Source organism: Chelonoidis abingdonii, chromosome 26 (genome assembly GCF_003597395.2).
Source record: "Chelonoidis abingdonii isolate Lonesome George chromosome 26, CheloAbing_2.0, whole genome shotgun sequence".
Classification (NCBI taxonomy): Eukaryota; Metazoa; Chordata; order Testudines; family Testudinidae; genus Chelonoidis; species Chelonoidis abingdonii.
Genome location: NC_133794.1, coordinates 451,345 through 467,981, shown reverse-complemented (window position 1 = coordinate 467,981; position 16,637 = coordinate 451,345). Strand labels below are relative to the sequence as shown.

Here is a 16,637-nt window from a genome sequence, read left to right as displayed (position 1 = left end):
ACTCATGGTCCTTTGCCTTCTCTGCTGCTTCCAGTCTGGCCAGCTCTAGTTTTGTAGCTGCCTCACTGGTAGTCATTTTTCTGCTTTCTTGTGTTTATTTCTTCACTCAAAATAAACACACAGAAAATAACAAAACTGTGACCTCATCCTGACTGTCCTTAGCCACTGCACATAAGACTCAGTTAAAATCACAAATATCAGTGCTTAAAGTGTGAACTTCGCTTGTAGTAACAAGCTGCACATGCAACGCTGCTCACTGCACAACTGTGACGTTTCTCCGGTGTTATCTGGACTGGTCTGCTAGGTCACTCCAATCCTCGACTCTGGGAGCCAGCGTTACCCTGCTCTGCTGTGAGAACCCCCACTTCTGGGCTGTTCACACACAGCTTCTGGCATGTGAGCTGCTCCTTGGATTGTGCAACCGAATGACACTAGCCAGTATCTCCGGTCCCTGACACAACCCTAGGAACCTCTGTCTTGCGGTGTCCAGTTATGCCCGCCTGATGCTGCAAGCTTATATAAGTTTGTCAGTGTAACAAAGAAATTGATATGTACCAGGCTTGTTATTCCAAGGAGAATCTCTGACACGCTTCAAACCAAACACACTGCTTCAGGAAGAATAAACAAACAGATTTATTAACTACAAAGATTTTAAGTGATTATAAGTCAAAGCAAAACAAGTTGGATTTGGTCAAATGAAATAAAAGCAAAACACATTCTAAGCTGATCTTAGCACTTTCAATGCCCTTACATACTTAGATGCTTCTCACCACAGTCTGGCTGGTTGCCCTTCAGCCAGGCTCTCCCCTTTGATCAGTGCTTCAGTCGCTTGGTGGTGATGTGCGTTGATGGAGGTGGAAGAGAGAGGAAGAGCATGGCAAACGTCTCTCCCTTTATCATGTTCTTTTTTCACTCTTGGCTTTGCCCTCCACTTCAGAGTCAGGTGAGCATTACCTCATCGCAGTGCCAAACTGACCAAAGGAAGGGGGGCGACTCACTCGAGAGTCCAACAGATCCTTTGTTGTTCTAGGCCAGTGTCGTTTTTTCCTGTGAGGCTGGGCTGGGTTTGTCCCATACATGCCCTGAGGAGGTGTGAACCGCCTACATTAAATTACAGCCTATAACATTACTATAACAACAATGCTCAGTGCATCATGAGCCTTCCAAGAACAATCAACATGACAAAATATGCATTGGATACCACACAATCACTTTATAAGAATGAACATGAGGGTGCAGAGTTTTCCCATGAGGTACAGAACGTCACACTGCCTTCACAGCCCTAGAAGCCTTTGAAGTCAGAAGTGATGAATCATAGAAATGTAGGACTTGAAGGGACCTCGAGAGGTCTTCTAGTCCAGTCCCCTGAACTAAGGTAGGACTAAATACTATCTAGGCCAACCTGACAGGCGTTTATCTAACCTCTTCTTAAAAACATCCAGTGATGGAGATTCCACAGCTCCCTAGGTAATTAGTTTCAGGGCTTAACTAACCTTAGAGTTAGGAAGCTTTTCCTAATGTCCAACCTAAAACTACCTTGTTGCAATTTAAGCCTATTGCTTCTTATCCTGTCCTTAGTAGTTAAGAAGACCAATATATCACCCTCCTCTTTATGTACTTCAAGACTGTTATCATGTGTGTCTCCCCACCATTCCCACTCCCCCAAACCCTCCGGTCTTCTTCAGACTAGACATCCCCAGTTTTTTCAATCTTTTCTCATGTTTTCTAGAACTTTCATCATTTTTGTTGCTCTCTTCTGGATTTTCTCCAGTTTGTTCACATCTTTCCTGAAATGTGGTGCCCATTTGAGGCCTCATCAGTGTTGAGTAGAGTGGAAGAATTATTTCTCATGTCTTGCTTACAACACTCCTGCTAATATACCCCAGAATTATGTTTGCTTTTCTTTTTTCTTTTTTTTTTTTTGCAACAGCAGTACATTGTTGATTTAGTTTTTTGTTTGTGATCCACTCTAACCCCCAGATCCTTTTCTGTAGAAAAAGCAGTCATTCATCCTTTCTAGGCACTCATTTTCCGTTTTGTACATGTGAAATGAGACTCTTGCTGAGGTAGGGATGTGTATGAGAGAGAGAGAGAGAGTGTGAAAGAGAGAGAGAGAGGTGGCTGTTGGGCTGTAGTATAGAATGAATTTAGTGATTTATCCACTGTGGGTCATCAGCAGGGATCGTACCTAGAATCTTCTGCACTAAAAGCCTGAGCCTTGTAGCCCTTTAGCTAAAGGATATTCTTCTCTAGTGTGCAGTTGTAGTAGATTCTTATGTTAAGTTGTGCAGTCTATATGGTTTTATAAAAATATGGTAATGAGTGAATATAATGTAACTGGAATATGTCTCATGCAAAAGGTCTTTTGTAAAGTTTCATTACAAAGCTTATAATCTACTGAGTGTGATCATCCTATTTGTATAAATGTACCACTCTTGCATCTGAAACTAGAAATATGAAATATAACTCTGAGGGCCTATTGTAATTATGCAACGTGTGGGCCATTACTGGTGGTTTGGAATCTTGGAACCATTAACCGGGACCATTGTTTGCATATGGCTCTGTTTTACCTGTAAATCTTCCTGTATACATGTGTGCTGGCAAGTGGGTAATGAAGTCTTGCAGTGACATGTGATCCTGTCGCCTGAACTGGAATTCATCTTTAACCTGGTGTCTTTCCATTGAGAAGGAGGGTGTGGGAACCCAGAGAGGGACAAAGGATTCCCTCCTTATGCAAAAGATATATTAATGGGTGGAAGAGAACAAAGGGAGGAGAGGAGCCATCAGGAAGAATCCCCTAGCTACCGCCTGAACTGGAACAAGAACTGTACCAGGGGAAAGAATTGTGCCCAGGCCTAGAAGGAGTCAGTCTGAGGAAAAAACTTACTGAAGCAATCTCTGAGGGTGGATTATCTGATTTTGGTTTGATTAGACATATATTCGCACATTTTATTTTATTTTGCTTGGTGACTTAGTTTGTTCTGTCTGTTACTGCTTGGAACCACTTAAGTCCTACATTCTGTATTTAATAAAACCACTTTTTACGTATTAATTAACTCAGAGTGTGTATTAATGCCTGGGGGAGCAAACAACTGTGCATATCTCTCTATCAGTGTTATAGAGGACGGACAATTTATGAGCATAAGCTTTATACAGGGTAAAATAGATTTATTTCGGTTTAGACCCATTGGGAGTTGGATATCTGAGTGCTAAAGACAAACACACTTCTGTGAGCTGTTTTCAGGTAAACCTGCAGCTTTGGGGCAAGTAGTTCAGACCCTAGGTCTTTGTTGGAGCATATGGGAGTGTCTGGCTCAGCAAGCCAGGGTGCTGGGGTCCTGAGCTGGCAGGGAAAACAGGAGCAGAGGTAGTCTTGAAACATCAGGTGGCAGCTCCTAGAGCTGGGCAGGAAGTGGACAAGTGTTACAGATAAGAAACCATCAGATCTTAGTTTTGTAGCCCTTGTTTTCTCAGCTTATTTCAGCACCAATTGTATGCAACTCTCACCTGGTGTGTCAGATCTCCCATGAGAGTGTAAACTGCGGCGTAAAGACTGTCTGATTCCCTGTTGCCCTGTGAGGGCACCCAGCACACTGCAGGGGTTAGGGAAGATAAATAATAAAGGGCCCCTTCTCTTAGTGGGATCAGTTACTGACTTCAGTGAGATGAGCTTAGCCCAAAGACTCTGTTTCCAAAGACAAGGGGACTAAAGAGAAAGATGCTGTGACTGAGTGTGTGTCACTTTTGCTTTTGGTCTTGTTTCTGGTTAATAAGGAAGCTGCCAGGGTGAGAATCCCAGAGCTTGTCTTCTGAGCAGCCATGGGACGCCGAGGCTTCGCATTCCCTCCAAGTAAGTAGAACTGAGTGAGTGATGACAGAGCAATGATGTATGGGAGAGTGTGGCAGGCAAGCCGCTATCCTCTGAATAGCTGGAAGCAGCCAGCTGGCAACTTATTGGAGATGCCAGGGAGGGGAAGTTAGAAGGGTTCTGTCTCTGGTACTTTGGAGGTTCCCTGGCCTATCAGGGTACATCTACACAGCCTGTGGCAGGGACCCTCCAATCCTGCCTTGACAGACTCAGGCTTGTGCTACCATGATAAAAATAGCTGTGTAGACAGCACTTTTAAGTTGTGGTGTGGACCAGCTGAGGCCCATCCCCACCCCAGACTTCAGAGTCTGACCTCTCGTCCAAGCCACAACTTAGAAGCTCTGTGTACGCAGCTACTTTTAGCACAGTCCCATGAGCCCGAGTGTGTCGAGCTGGGTTCTGAGCCTTGCTGCTGCAGTCTGCTGTGCAGTGTAGATGGACATTCTGTTACCAATTGGGCTTCACAGGTGGACAGAGAGCAGCTGCAGCACCAACTGTTGGCTAAAGAGATTAGCAAGATACATGCTCTCCTACAAACTTACTGTGCATGTTGCCCCTCTCTAGGGCATTTGTTTGCTTCCTTGCTAGCATTAGGCTTGCTGACCCATGAGGAACAAATGAGAGAACTCAAATTCCCAAGGGCAAAGAGGGAAAGCCCTGTGTGGTAATTGTGTGAATTTTGGTAATGATTTATGATTCCTGTGCATGCTTCAGTTTCCCTTTGGCCTTTGCATTTCTGTGCATTGAGCATAAAGGGACATGATGTGGTATTTGACTCTGCAGTCTGGTTGGAGACCAGAGTTATTAACAAACTAAGTAAAGAAAATCTACATATGTGAATGGAGGGTCTGGAAAAGACAACGGAAACCCCAGTGTCTGGGACATTCACTCCTAGTGACCAACATCTGAGAGGAAGTAGATTTCCCGGCCCCTTGCAGGGCAGGAAACCAAATGCCCTGAGTGGGAGAACAAAGAGGAAAGGTGACAGGTGGCTGGATTTAGAGCTGAGCTTTCAAAGACACAGGAAACACACCTGGAACTACATGAACAGAGGCGGCGAGAGAGAGCAAAGATAGTTTGTTCCTACAGCAGCTTGGCCCATGGCATCCCTGGCATTGGTCAGCATGGACGATGTCCTAACCTCTACCTCTCTATGTTAAAGTAAGGTCTGTCAGATTCTGGAGGCCAGGTGGCTAATACATTCTTATCTTGTTTTGAAAAGGCTGTCTGGCATTACTGCAATACTCACTGAGAGCCTTGTTCCTTGAAGGAGTAAAGAACAAACCTCCCACTGGAGTCTAGCTCTGCTGGACTTACTACAGGGAGCCATGGAAAATGACGGGGGTGGCTGGCACCCAAAGGCCTAGTTTTGGAGGCCACGGCTCTGCCCTGTGGAACTAAGTAGCTCCTTGGGGCCCAGCACCTCTACAGGGATCTCTCCAAAGGGACTGGTTACAGGCTGCAGCATAGATCAGACCCTGTGAATCCATGACACCCTGCCCCAAGGCACTGAGAAGCCACTCAGACTCCAGCCTCCCAGCTGCCCCCTGCAGAGCATCAGAGGATGAAACTAGAATGAAAAAATCCGGTGCCTAGCTTCCATTCTCCGCACATCAATCAGGTTCAGTGCCCTGATCTTAATTCTGATCTGCTAAATCCCAGGATAAATCCAGGTTAACTCCAATAAAAGTAAACCAATGGAGTCATTCCAAATTTACACCAGTGTAACTGAGATTAGGGTCAGACTCATACAAAGGTGCTTAGATTCCTTTATTTAGTAATATCTCCCTGTGTTGTTTATTGCCATACCTTAGATTTTAAACAAGTTTTGTTCATTTTCTCTCAAGTATTCTTCCTCCTTGGACTGTTCTGGTCTCTACCACCAGCAAGCGCCCAGAGGACAAACAGAATTGGTAAGTTCTCTGGTTAGTGAAACATAATGCCTTGTGTTAACGTTTCTGTGCCCGTAATAAGTGAGTTGAATATACAGTGTCTACAATGAAGCTGATATTGGCTTGGCAGCTCTCAGCAGCATTATCTGGACTCTAATGTGGGGGTTCACTGCATCTGGGTTATTAGGAGTAGCGGAATGCCCAAAGGGGTGGGTACAGCTCAGGTTCTAAACAGGCCCTGAAAGGAAGACCCAGAATTTTGAGAAGAGGAAAGTTTGGGTGTCAGGGATAATTCCTCCTTCTCTGTGTTTGTTTATTCATTCACTCCCTCTGTCACTCCTCAGGGTGTTCTAGTTTTAGTCTGCTCACACTCTGTCCCATGGTGGACAAGAACCTCTTTCTGCTGCCATGTCCCACTGAGAGGTCTTTTAATAGTGTCACTAGACCATACTGAAAAGCTAGAGGTGGGCCCAGAAAGTGGTAGCTGGAGAATTCCTCTACTGGACTGCAGTACCTGGAGTGAGGGAGAATGAAGTAGCAGTAACTCTGGGTCCGTCCTTTTGGCAGCTTCCCTTTTAGAATCTGTTAATTTTCGTTTGCAATTCTGTAATAATGAGATTATGATCAATTTCATGAAGAAAGTAGAAGCACTGGCAAATCCTACAAATGGAGCTAAATCCTGAAAGGCATTGAGGACTGGCAGACAGGGCTGACCCTAGACCAAATGGAGTGTGCCCCTCCCCCCGCCATTTGTTAAACTTTTAAATACCTTATTTTTTACTGCATTTGTCATCCATTTCATGAATTTGATGCATGATTTATCTCTGTCTCATAAGACTAACTGGTGATACTGGGATTGCCAAGCATCTGGTTTTCGACTGGAATGCCCATTTGAAAAGGGACCCTGGTGGCTCTGGACAGCACCGCAGACCCGGCAGTTAAAAAATCTGGTTGGTGGCAAAGTGGGGCTAAGGCAGGATCCCTGCCTGCCCTGGCTCTTCACAGCTCCCCAGATGCAGTTGGCATGTCCAGCCCCTAGGCGCAGCGGTGATCAGCGAAGCTTCGAGTGCTTTCGCTGCTCCCAGCACCAGCTCTGCAGCTCCCATTGGCTGGGAAATGTGGCTGATGCGAGCTGTGGGGGTGGTGCCTGTGGGTGGGGTTAGCGCACAACGCGTAGAGCCACCTGGCTGCGCCTCTGCCTAGGTGCCGAACATGCCGGCCACTCTCCGGAGCAGCATGGAGCCAGGGTAGGCAGGGAGCCTGTCTTAGCCCTGCTGTGCCACTGAATGGGAACTGCCTGAGGTAAGCGCCGCCCGGCCAGAGCCCCCACCCTGAACCCCCTGCCCCAAGTTGGAACCCTCTTCTGCACCCTAACTCCCTCCCAGACCCCACACCGTCACCTGCACCCCAACCCCCTGCCCCAGGCCAAAACCCCTTTTTGCATTCTAATTCCCTCCCAGATCCCGAACACTCACCCGCATCCCAACCCCCTGCCTCAGGTAGGAACGCCCTCCCGCAACCAAACTCCCTTCCGAAGCCTGCACCCCACATACCCTCCCTTACTCCAATGCCCTGCCTTAGCCCTGAGCCTCCTCCCACACTCCAGTGCCTTGACCCCAACCTGGAACTCCCTTCTGCACCCCAAACTCCTCATCCCAGGCCCCAACCTGAGCCCACAACCCCAGATGGAGCCTGAACCACCTCCTGGACCCCAAACCTCGGCCCAGCCCTGAGTCTGTTCCTGCACTCCAAACCCTTTGGCCCCAGCCCAGAGCCCCCTCTTGCATCCCAAACCCCTCACCCCCAGCCCCACCCCAGAGCCCACACCCCCAGCTGGAGCACTCTCCTGCACCCCAACCCCATCCCCTAGTCTGGAGCCTCCTTCCACATACTGAACCTCTGATTTCTGGCCCCACCCTGGAATCCTCATCCCATCCCCCACCACAACTCCCTTCCCCAGCCCAGTGAAAATGAGTGAGAGTAGGGAAAAGTGAGATCTGGACGCACTGGAGCTTTAATGAGTGGGGACAGGCCCTTCCAGAAGGGACAGGAACTTGAGGAAGGGGCGAGCATAGGGGGGGCTCCAGGCACCAGCAAAGCAAGCACATGCTTGGGGCAGTCCATTTGCAAGAGTGGCAGGGATCCAGCATGGGAGCTGAGAACCAACAGGGGGCCCTGGGAGCTGTAGTTCCTTGGTTAGCTCCCTGCCTATAGAGCCAGCCCTGGAGCACAGCAAGAACTACATTTCCCAGCATTCCCTTGGCCACTACCAACTGGAAAGGAAGGAGGGTGACCTCATGCTGCAGCCTGCTGTGAGTGGAGAGTAGCACTGTGAATGGTAGGAATACCATATTTTAACATTCAAAAAACAGGTCACTCCACGGGGAGGGAGAGTAGCCCCAGCCTGCCACTATCCACTCCCTCCGACTGCCCCCACAGAAACCCAACCCATCCAACCCCCCTGCTCCCTGTCCCTGATTTGCCCCCTCCGGGGACCCCTGCCCTTACACTGCCCTTTGGGACCCCATCCCCTATCTGGAAGCCCCCTCTCCTTGTCCCCAACTGCCCCTCCTGAGACCCCCCAACTTCCCCCCTAGGACCCACCCTACCTGTCCCCTGACAACCCCTGGGACTCCATGCCTATCCAACGCTGCCTGTCCCCTGACTGCCCCCCTGAAACTCTGCCCCATCAACCCCCCTTCTCCCTGCCCCTGACTGCCCTCCGACTGCCACCCCATCCAACCCCCCCTCTCTGTTCCTTGACTGCCCCCCCCGAATCCCCACCCCCTTACCCCCCCAACCCCCTTACCGTGCCACTCAGACCAGCGTGTCTGGCTCCACGCAGCTCCAGACACGCTGCTGCATACGTGCTGCTGTGCTCCCCCGTGGAGCCCACAGCCCCCCCCCACCACACACCCAGCACCTGCCTTCAGATTTGAACACCTCAAAATTCAGGAGTGCTCAAGCTCAGTTTGGGCAGCTGTTACTTCATTTCTCCCAAATCAAATATACTGATCCACTGTAACTTTCTGTAGAAAAAGTAGGATAAAATTGAGCAAGAAATGCTTCCCAGTGGTTATTAGGACTGGAATTGCTACTTTCAACAGCCATTGCCTTTTGTTTGTTTGTTTGTTTGTTTGTTTGTTTAAAAGGAAGACAGTGATACTACATTGGCAAATTCCCCATAGACAGACAGAGTGGAACAAAAGAATAATAATAAGGGCACCTCAACTTTTCTTCGTTTATGGAGGACAGTCTTATAATAAGCATCCAGATATCCTCTAATCACACAAGCTGAAAATCGTTCCACTTTACTGCAGTTCTGTAACCATATGGGACCCAATCCTGTCTGTGTTCTGTGCACATCTAAAATTCCTGCTGAATGACCTGCACTGGGAGTGAGTTACCAGTGACCCAGGGCTGTGGCGGAAGGAGTGTGCAGGTGGTGGGGGAGAGCCCAGGGCTGGGGCAGCAGGGGGTTGTGGCGAGGAGCCCAGGGCTGGCACAGGGGGCAGCCAAAACTTTTTTGCTTGGGGCAGCAAAAAATCTACAGCCGGCCCTGGGCGGGGACAGGATGTTCAGCTTCGTGCGGTTAGACAGTTGCCAACTCTAGGTGATGCCCTGCTCCGTATATGCTAGCGACACATTCTAGGAGGCTGGAGGAAAACATAGTTCTCAGAAAATCTGGAAGGTTCCAAGAGTTCCTGTAAAGAAAAGTCCAGAACATTCTAGGAGGCTGGTGAAAAATGAATCAACATACGGAATACTTGAAACATTTTACTTCAAACATTCTGGTTTCCCTTTTGTTGCTAATAACAAAAACAGCACCCCGAGCCTGGTGCCCCCCAAGCCTGGCACCCAGGTGGTTTCCTGGGTCACCTGCCCCTAAATCCAGCCCTGCCACCAGCTCCCATTGAGCTTAAGAATGATGGGCCTGATTCTCTTCTCACATACATCAGTGTAAATCAGGAGAAATGCATTGAAATCAATGCTGGTCATATGGTGTAAGGGACAGGAGAAGGAGGCCCAGCATTTCACAATATCTCCCCTCACTGATCATATTAAAGGGCCTGAAGCTAGACAGCCAGATTCTCAGCTAGTGGAAATTTGAGAAGCTGTATTACATTTGGCCTTAATTTTGTTTCCACTCAGGGCAGAGAAAGAGCTCTGGGGGTACGTCTAGACTACCCGCCTTACCGGCAGGTAGCAATCAATTTCTCAGGGATCAATATATCGCGTCTCAACTAGACGCGATGTATCGATCCCTGAACGTGTTCCCCTCGACTCCGGATCTCCACCAGTGCGAACAGTCGTAGCGGAGTCGACGGGGGAGTCTCAGACGTCGATCCCGCACTGTGAGGACCCGAGGTAAATCGATCTAAGATAATTTGACTTCAGCTATGCTATTCACGTAGCTGAAGTTATGTATCTTAGATCGATCCCCCCACCCCAGTGTAGATCAGCCCTGGGAGTGAGGATAAAATGTTTATTGGGAGATACGATGTTGCTGAATCTCTCTATAAAGAGCCAAGTGGGATGTCAGCTGGGGGTAATGTGCAGAATCCTCATCTGTTGTAAATCAGCAAAGGTCTGTTGTAGTCAGTGGTGCCCTGATTTACACTAGCTGAGGATCTGGCCCTATATAACTAAAAAGGAAATAAAGGAAACCTATTAAATGAAAGTTTGATTTAACTTTTTAAATTGTTATTTTATTTATATGTTTCTTATGTGTGTTTAATAAAAGGTTCTCTCTCTCTCTCTCTTTCATTCTCACTCTGTACAGACAGCTGCAGCGGCACAGGAGTCAGCAACCAGAGCTGTAAAGAGGGGAATTTGAGTGGGATTTCTGTTGGAGGAGAAGGTATTTGTGTTTGTATTTGTATTTGTAAAGGCTGGTAGAGGCAGTGTGCTGAGAGAGAAGCTGAGCCCTGATTAAGGGATGGGGCCTCTCTGATTAGGGGTCTTATAAAGGTAGCCAGCCAGTCAGGCAGCGGCACAGACAGTTGTATCAGCACAGGAGCCAGCAAACAGAGCTGTAAACAGGGGAATTTGAGTGGAAGTTTGCAGGGAAGACTAGAAGAGGCAGGCAGAGGAACAGACAGGCTAGAGAAGGGAGTGTATGGTGTTCTGGCAGTGTTTTGGTGCTTGTTGGGGGTTTGCTTTGCTGTGAGTTGTGCTGTTTTGGTTTGTGTTTCCCGGACTAAAAGGACTTAGTTGGGAAGGCTATGACAGAGGCAGAAGTGCTGGTAACCCAAGCAGTGGAAGCAGGGCCGGCGCTACCATTTAGGCAGCCTAGGCAATCGCCTAGGGCGCCAGGATTATTCGGGGGGCGGCATTTTGCCAGGGGGGGCGGCAGGCGGCTCCGGTGCACCTGCCGCAGTGGTGCCTGTGGAGGGTCCGCTTGTCCGGAGCTCCAGTGGAGCTACCGCAGTCTTGCCTGCGGATGGTCGGCTGCTCGCGTGGCTCCCATGGACTGCCCGCAGGCATGACTGTGGCAGCTCCACCGGAGCCACGGACCAACGGACCCTCCGCAGGAATGCCTGCGGCAGCTCCACCGGAGCCGCGGGATCAACGCCAGGGGCGGCGAAATGGCCGTGCGCCTAGGGCGTGAGAAACCCTAGCGCTGGTCCTGAGTGGAAGACACAATGACGATGACTGGATGTGGAAACTGCGGTACGTACATGATCCTGGAGGGTTTTGTCTGCATGAAGTGCCGCCTGATAAAGCTGATGGAAGAAAAGATACGAGGATTGGAGATGCAGGTAGAAACTCTGATTGAGTTTAGAAAGGGATTTGAGCAGATGATGGAGCAGAGACGTGAGGAGACTGAAGGGAAAAGCTCAGACTTGCAGATGGAAGCGGGACCAAAGAACTCTGAGGAGAGACTGCTTGGTGAAGACAGTGGAAGCATGTGACTAAGAGAACCAGGCAGAGGAAAAGACGGGCCAGTGAAGGAGAAATAGAGCTCAGGAACAGGTTTGCAGAGTTGGAAAATGAAGGGGCATGGCATGTGAGAGGGCAAGGAAGAAGAGAAGAGCAACTAGTCATATAGGAAGAGGCGAAGAGTCAATGGAGACAACACCACCAAATATGAGCCCCAGGATGATACGGGATGGGTTGTGGAGGATTGCAAGGGACAATAGGAATTGAGAGGACTTGCAACCAGAGGGAACAGGAGATAGATCAGAGAATTGCACCATCACCAGGAAAAGGCAGGTCTACGTGATTGGATTCTCCTTACTGAGAAGAATAGATAGGCCTGTAACTAGAGCTGATGCGGAGAACAGAAGAATGTGCTGTCTGCTGGGTGCTAAGATATGGGATATGGACCTGAGGCTGAAAAGGATCCTAACGGGAGCGGGAAAGAATCTGCCGATTGTCCTTCGTGTGGGAACAAATGACACGGCTAGATTCTCGCTGGAACATATGAAGGAAGACTATGCCAGATTGGGGAAGACGCCTAAGGAAATCAAGACTCAGGTGATCTTCAGTGAGATTCTGCCTGTTCTTAGAGAAGGGCAACAAAGGTGTGACAAGATTAAGGCGATCAACAGATGGCTCAGGCAGTGGTGCTATAAGGAGGGCTTTGGGATGCCTGGCCATTAGGAAGCATTAATGGACAGAGGACTGTTCTCTCAGGATGGACTTCACCAATCACATAGACCTGCCTTTTCCTGGTGATGGCGCAATTCTCTGGTCTATCCCCTGTTCCCTCTGGCTGCAAGTCCTCTCGATTCCTATTGTCTTCGACTCTTCCTATAGGACTAGCTGCTCTTCTCTTCTTCCTTGACCTCTCACTTTGAGCGACCACCTGCTGTGCCTCTTCTTCATTTTCCAACTCTGCAAACCTGTTCCTGAGCTCTGTTTCTCCTTCACTGGCCTGTCTTTTCCTCTGCCTGGTTCTCTTTGGCACATGCTTCCACCATCCACTTTCCTCACCCAGCAATCTACCCTCAAAATTCTTTGGTCCTGCTTCCATCTGAATGTCTGAGCTTTTCCCTTCAGTCTCCTCATGTCTTTGCTCCATCATCCGCTCGAACCCCCTTCTAACCTCGACCAGAGTTTTCACCTGCATCTCCAGTCCTCGGATCTTTTCTTTCATCAGCTCTATTAGGTGGCACTTCATGCAGACTGAATTTTTTTCAGGTACCTGCTCCAGGATCATGTACATGCCACAGCTTCCACATCCAGTCATTCTCATTGTGTCTTTCACGGCTGCCTCTGGAAGAAAGCTACTACTAGAGCCTCCCCTGGATAGTGCTTGGGGTGTGCTACAGACACCGGGATCTGATTTGGATATGGATAGAGACCTCTTTAATGTTTTTAATGAAGTAAACACTAATGGGAATTGTGTGATCATGGGAGACTTTAACTTCCCAGATATAGACTGGAGGACAAGTGCTAGTAATAATAATAGGGCTCAGATTTTTTCCTGGATGTGATAGCTGATGGATTCCTTCACCAAGTAGTTGAAGAACAACAAGAGGGGATGCCATTTTAGATTTGGTTTTGGTGAGTAGTGAGGACCTCATAGAAGAAATGGTTGTAGGGACAACCATGAGGGATTATTTATTCAAAAGTAGTTGCTAACCCCAGAAAGATCTGATGGTTGAGTGATCATGGAGCTAATTCAGTTCAAACTAAATGGAAGGATAAACAAAAATAGATCTGTGACTAGGGTTTTTTATTTCAAAAGGGCTAACTTTAAAAATTAAGGAAATTAGTTAGGGAAGTGGATTGGACTGAAGAACTTGTGGATCTAAAGACGGAGGAGGCTGGAATTACTTCAAGTCAAAGTTGCAGAAACTATCAGAAGCCTGCATCCCAAGAAAAGGGGAAAAAATTCATAGGCAGAAGTTGTAGACCAAGCTGGATGAGCAAGCATCTCAGAGAGGTGATTAAGAAAAAGCAGAAAGCCTACAAGGAGTGGAAGATGGGAGGGATTAGCAAGGAAAGCTACCTTATTGAGGTCAGAACATGTAGGGATAAAGTGAGAAAGGCAAAAGCCATGTAGAGTTGGACCTTGCAAAGGGAATTAAAACCAATAGTAAAAGGTTCTATCCATATAAATAAGGAGAAAAGAAAGAAAGAAAGAAGTGGGACCACTGAACACAGAGGATGGAGTGGAGGTTAAGGATAATCTAGGCATGGCCCAACATCTAAACAAATATTTTGCCTCAGTCTTTAATGAGGCTAATGAGGAGCTTAGGGATAATGGTAGGATGACAAATGGAAATGAGGATATGGAGGTAGATATTACCACATCTGAGGTAGAAGCCAAACTCAAACAGCTTAATGGAACTAAATCAGGGGGCCCAGAAAATCTTCATCCAAGAATATTAAAGGAACTGGCACATGAAATTGCAAGCCCATTAGCAAGACTGTTTAATGAATCTGTAAACTCAGGGGATGTACCGTAAGACTGGAGAATTGCTAACACAGTTCCTATCCTGGTTGGTTTGTGTTTTTGTAATAACACAAATCCAACCATGTCTTTGAGCAGCTCCTACCAGTTTGCAGCTGGGGTACAACATACATCATTCTTCCCTTACCCTGGCAGACAGTGAATGAAATAGTCTATATCACTGCTTCCCAGAGCACAACTGTGTTGTATCAACTAGGGGAACAGCAAGAGACTGTTACTCTAGCAGGAGGCAGTGTACTCCAGCGTCCTGTCAAGCCCTGGTTCCCAGTCTCCATCTCTGCTAATGTGGGCATCCAGGTGGTGTTCTACAGCGTGGACGCAGCTGTCCCTAATTCCTCCCACGCCTTCCTGATGAACGTTCCAGATGTTGCCAGTTACTGCTAGATGTATTCTATAAATTCTCAGAAGGGCTTCGAGAACTTTGCCTTGATGGTGGTCAATACATCAGAGACTGGCGCCATCATCCTAGACAATCAGCCTCTAAGGGATGTGATGTGGAACCAAGTCGCTGGCACTGAGTTCGTTTGGGGCATGTGTCCACTTGGATCTGCCATCAGCTCCCATGTGGAGGAACATCCCGGCTCTCCATTTGCGCTCCTGAGTGTTGGCAATTCCACCATGGACAGCTATGGGATTCCAAGTTCCTGCAGGAAAAGTGAGTAGCATGGGTTTTAAATCTATTTTGGCCGCAGTTTGTGTCCATGCTGCAAAGAAAACAGTATCACAACTAGGGAGGCAACCATGGGCCTAGTGTAAAGTCTGTTGATTTTGATGGGGCTCCATTGAGTTACACCAGTTGAGAATTTGGCCCAACATGCGATCCTAGGCCACCACTAGCCACAGTTACTTAGGCTATGTCCATACTACAGAAGCTGCAGCAGTACAGCTACGGCGCTGCAGCTGTGCTTCTGTAGCACTGTAGTGTAGACACTTGGTACAGTGATGGAAGGGGGTTTTCTGTCACTGTAGTTAATCCACCCCGCCAAGAGGTGGTATCTAGGTTGAGGGAAGAATTCTTATGTCAACCTAGTAGTGTCAACACTGGGCTTAGGATGCCTTAACTATGTCTCTCAGGGATGTGAATTTTTCACATGGCTAGATCTACCTAAGTTTTAGGCGTAGTCCAGGCCTAAGATTGTGCCTGTGTTGCTAGCTGCACCGAACTAGTTTCAGCCCAGCTCATGCAGTTAGACAGATGCTCTCCAGCTGTTCTGAATTGATTTAAGAACTGTTGCACTTTTCCTCCTACACTTGGTTGTAATGCCCGCTGGGTACCCAAGGGAATGTTGTGCCTGATTCTCACTTATGCCACTCCTGTGCTTGCGGTGGGGGATAGAAAGGGTGGAGGAAAAGGTAGTTTTAAGCCACCTTTGTGCTCTATGTATTCTGGGACGATGCAGGGTTGCTGTAATTTACCCTCTGCTTCCCATGGCCCCTGAGAACCAGGAAGTAGCTGTAGCATGGTGCATTCTGACCACATCCTTGATCTGCCTTGCATATGAAGCCAAGATCACGTAAAGGCCCTTATACCAGTTCCACTCTAGCGTTGAAGGGTCCCTTCAGAGGGAATATTCTTAGGAACTTTTTATACCCACTTTAACCACCTTTTCCAGGCCAGAGCAACATAAGGCTTTTAGTGTAATGGAGGCCTGCTCAATACCTGAAACTTCAGTCAACCATAAGCCAGCCTAAGCCTCAGTGTAGGCAACACTAGGTCAACAGAAGAATTCTTCTCTTGTCCTAGCTACCACCGCTCAGAGGTGGATTTACTACAGCAATGGAAGAACCCTTCCATCACTGTAGTCAGTGTCTCTCCTAAAGTGGCACAGCTGCAGCTGCTCCACTTTAGTGTTTCTAGTGCAGACATGCCTTGATGAGACTCAGGCCTTAAAGAAGAACAATGGCAGGGTTAGAACACTTCTGGGGAACAGAAACTTCTTGAGTACAGATGTAACAACAGTCACCTTGGTTATCACCATGGATCAAACCCAGGACCTTGTAACTGCATGACCCCCACTGTTTGAGCCAAGGGACAAACTCCCATAGCTAGGAGCTGTAGCAGAACCAGACCCTGGGTGGACCAACCCCTAGAGGACACATAACACACACTGATCAATGAGATACACAGACAAAGCTTAAGTGAGTATTAACCAGATGATGTGTGGACACACGCCAGGCTTTCAGGGCCGAATGTATTGCTAACTGATTACAGACTCAGTTGAAAGTAGTCAGATAGACAGGGCTTAAGGGATCAATGGAGTTAAAGGGAGAAAACACCCACTGGGTTTCAGTAGATCATAAAGTTTGTATTCTGGAAGGAAGAAAGGACGTCCCTTGTGGCTAAAATGCTAGGCTAGGTCTCAAGTGATCAAGCTTCCATTCCCAGCTCTGTGTGCGTGGCCTTAGGTGTGTCACTTAGACCAAGGTTTTCAAAATTCCTTTGTGATTTTGG

At 48.0% G+C, this 16,637-nt stretch overlaps 2 protein-coding genes across 2 annotated transcripts in view; one reads left to right on the top strand and one right to left on the bottom strand.

The window, feature by feature from the left end:
- LOC142045986 (adhesion G protein-coupled receptor E3-like) overlaps positions 1 to 16,637 on the bottom strand; it is a 197,033-nt gene that overhangs the window by 101,973 nt on the left and 78,423 nt on the right. Inside the window, 1 exon segment of the mRNA XM_075061223.1 lies at positions 8,673 to 8,683. Within this exon segment, the coding sequence (XP_074917324.1) occupies positions 8,673 to 8,683 (11 nt within the window).
- The window catches only part of LOC116824795 (adhesion G protein-coupled receptor E3-like), a 71,204-nt gene continuing 68,853 nt past the window's right edge, over positions 14,287 to 16,637 (top strand). The window contains exon 1 of the mRNA XM_075061188.1: positions 14,287 to 14,840. Coding sequence (XP_074917289.1) covers positions 14,570 to 14,840 — 271 coding nt within the window. The 5' untranslated portion in view covers positions 14,287 to 14,569. The remainder of the gene's footprint in view (positions 14,841 to 16,637) is intronic.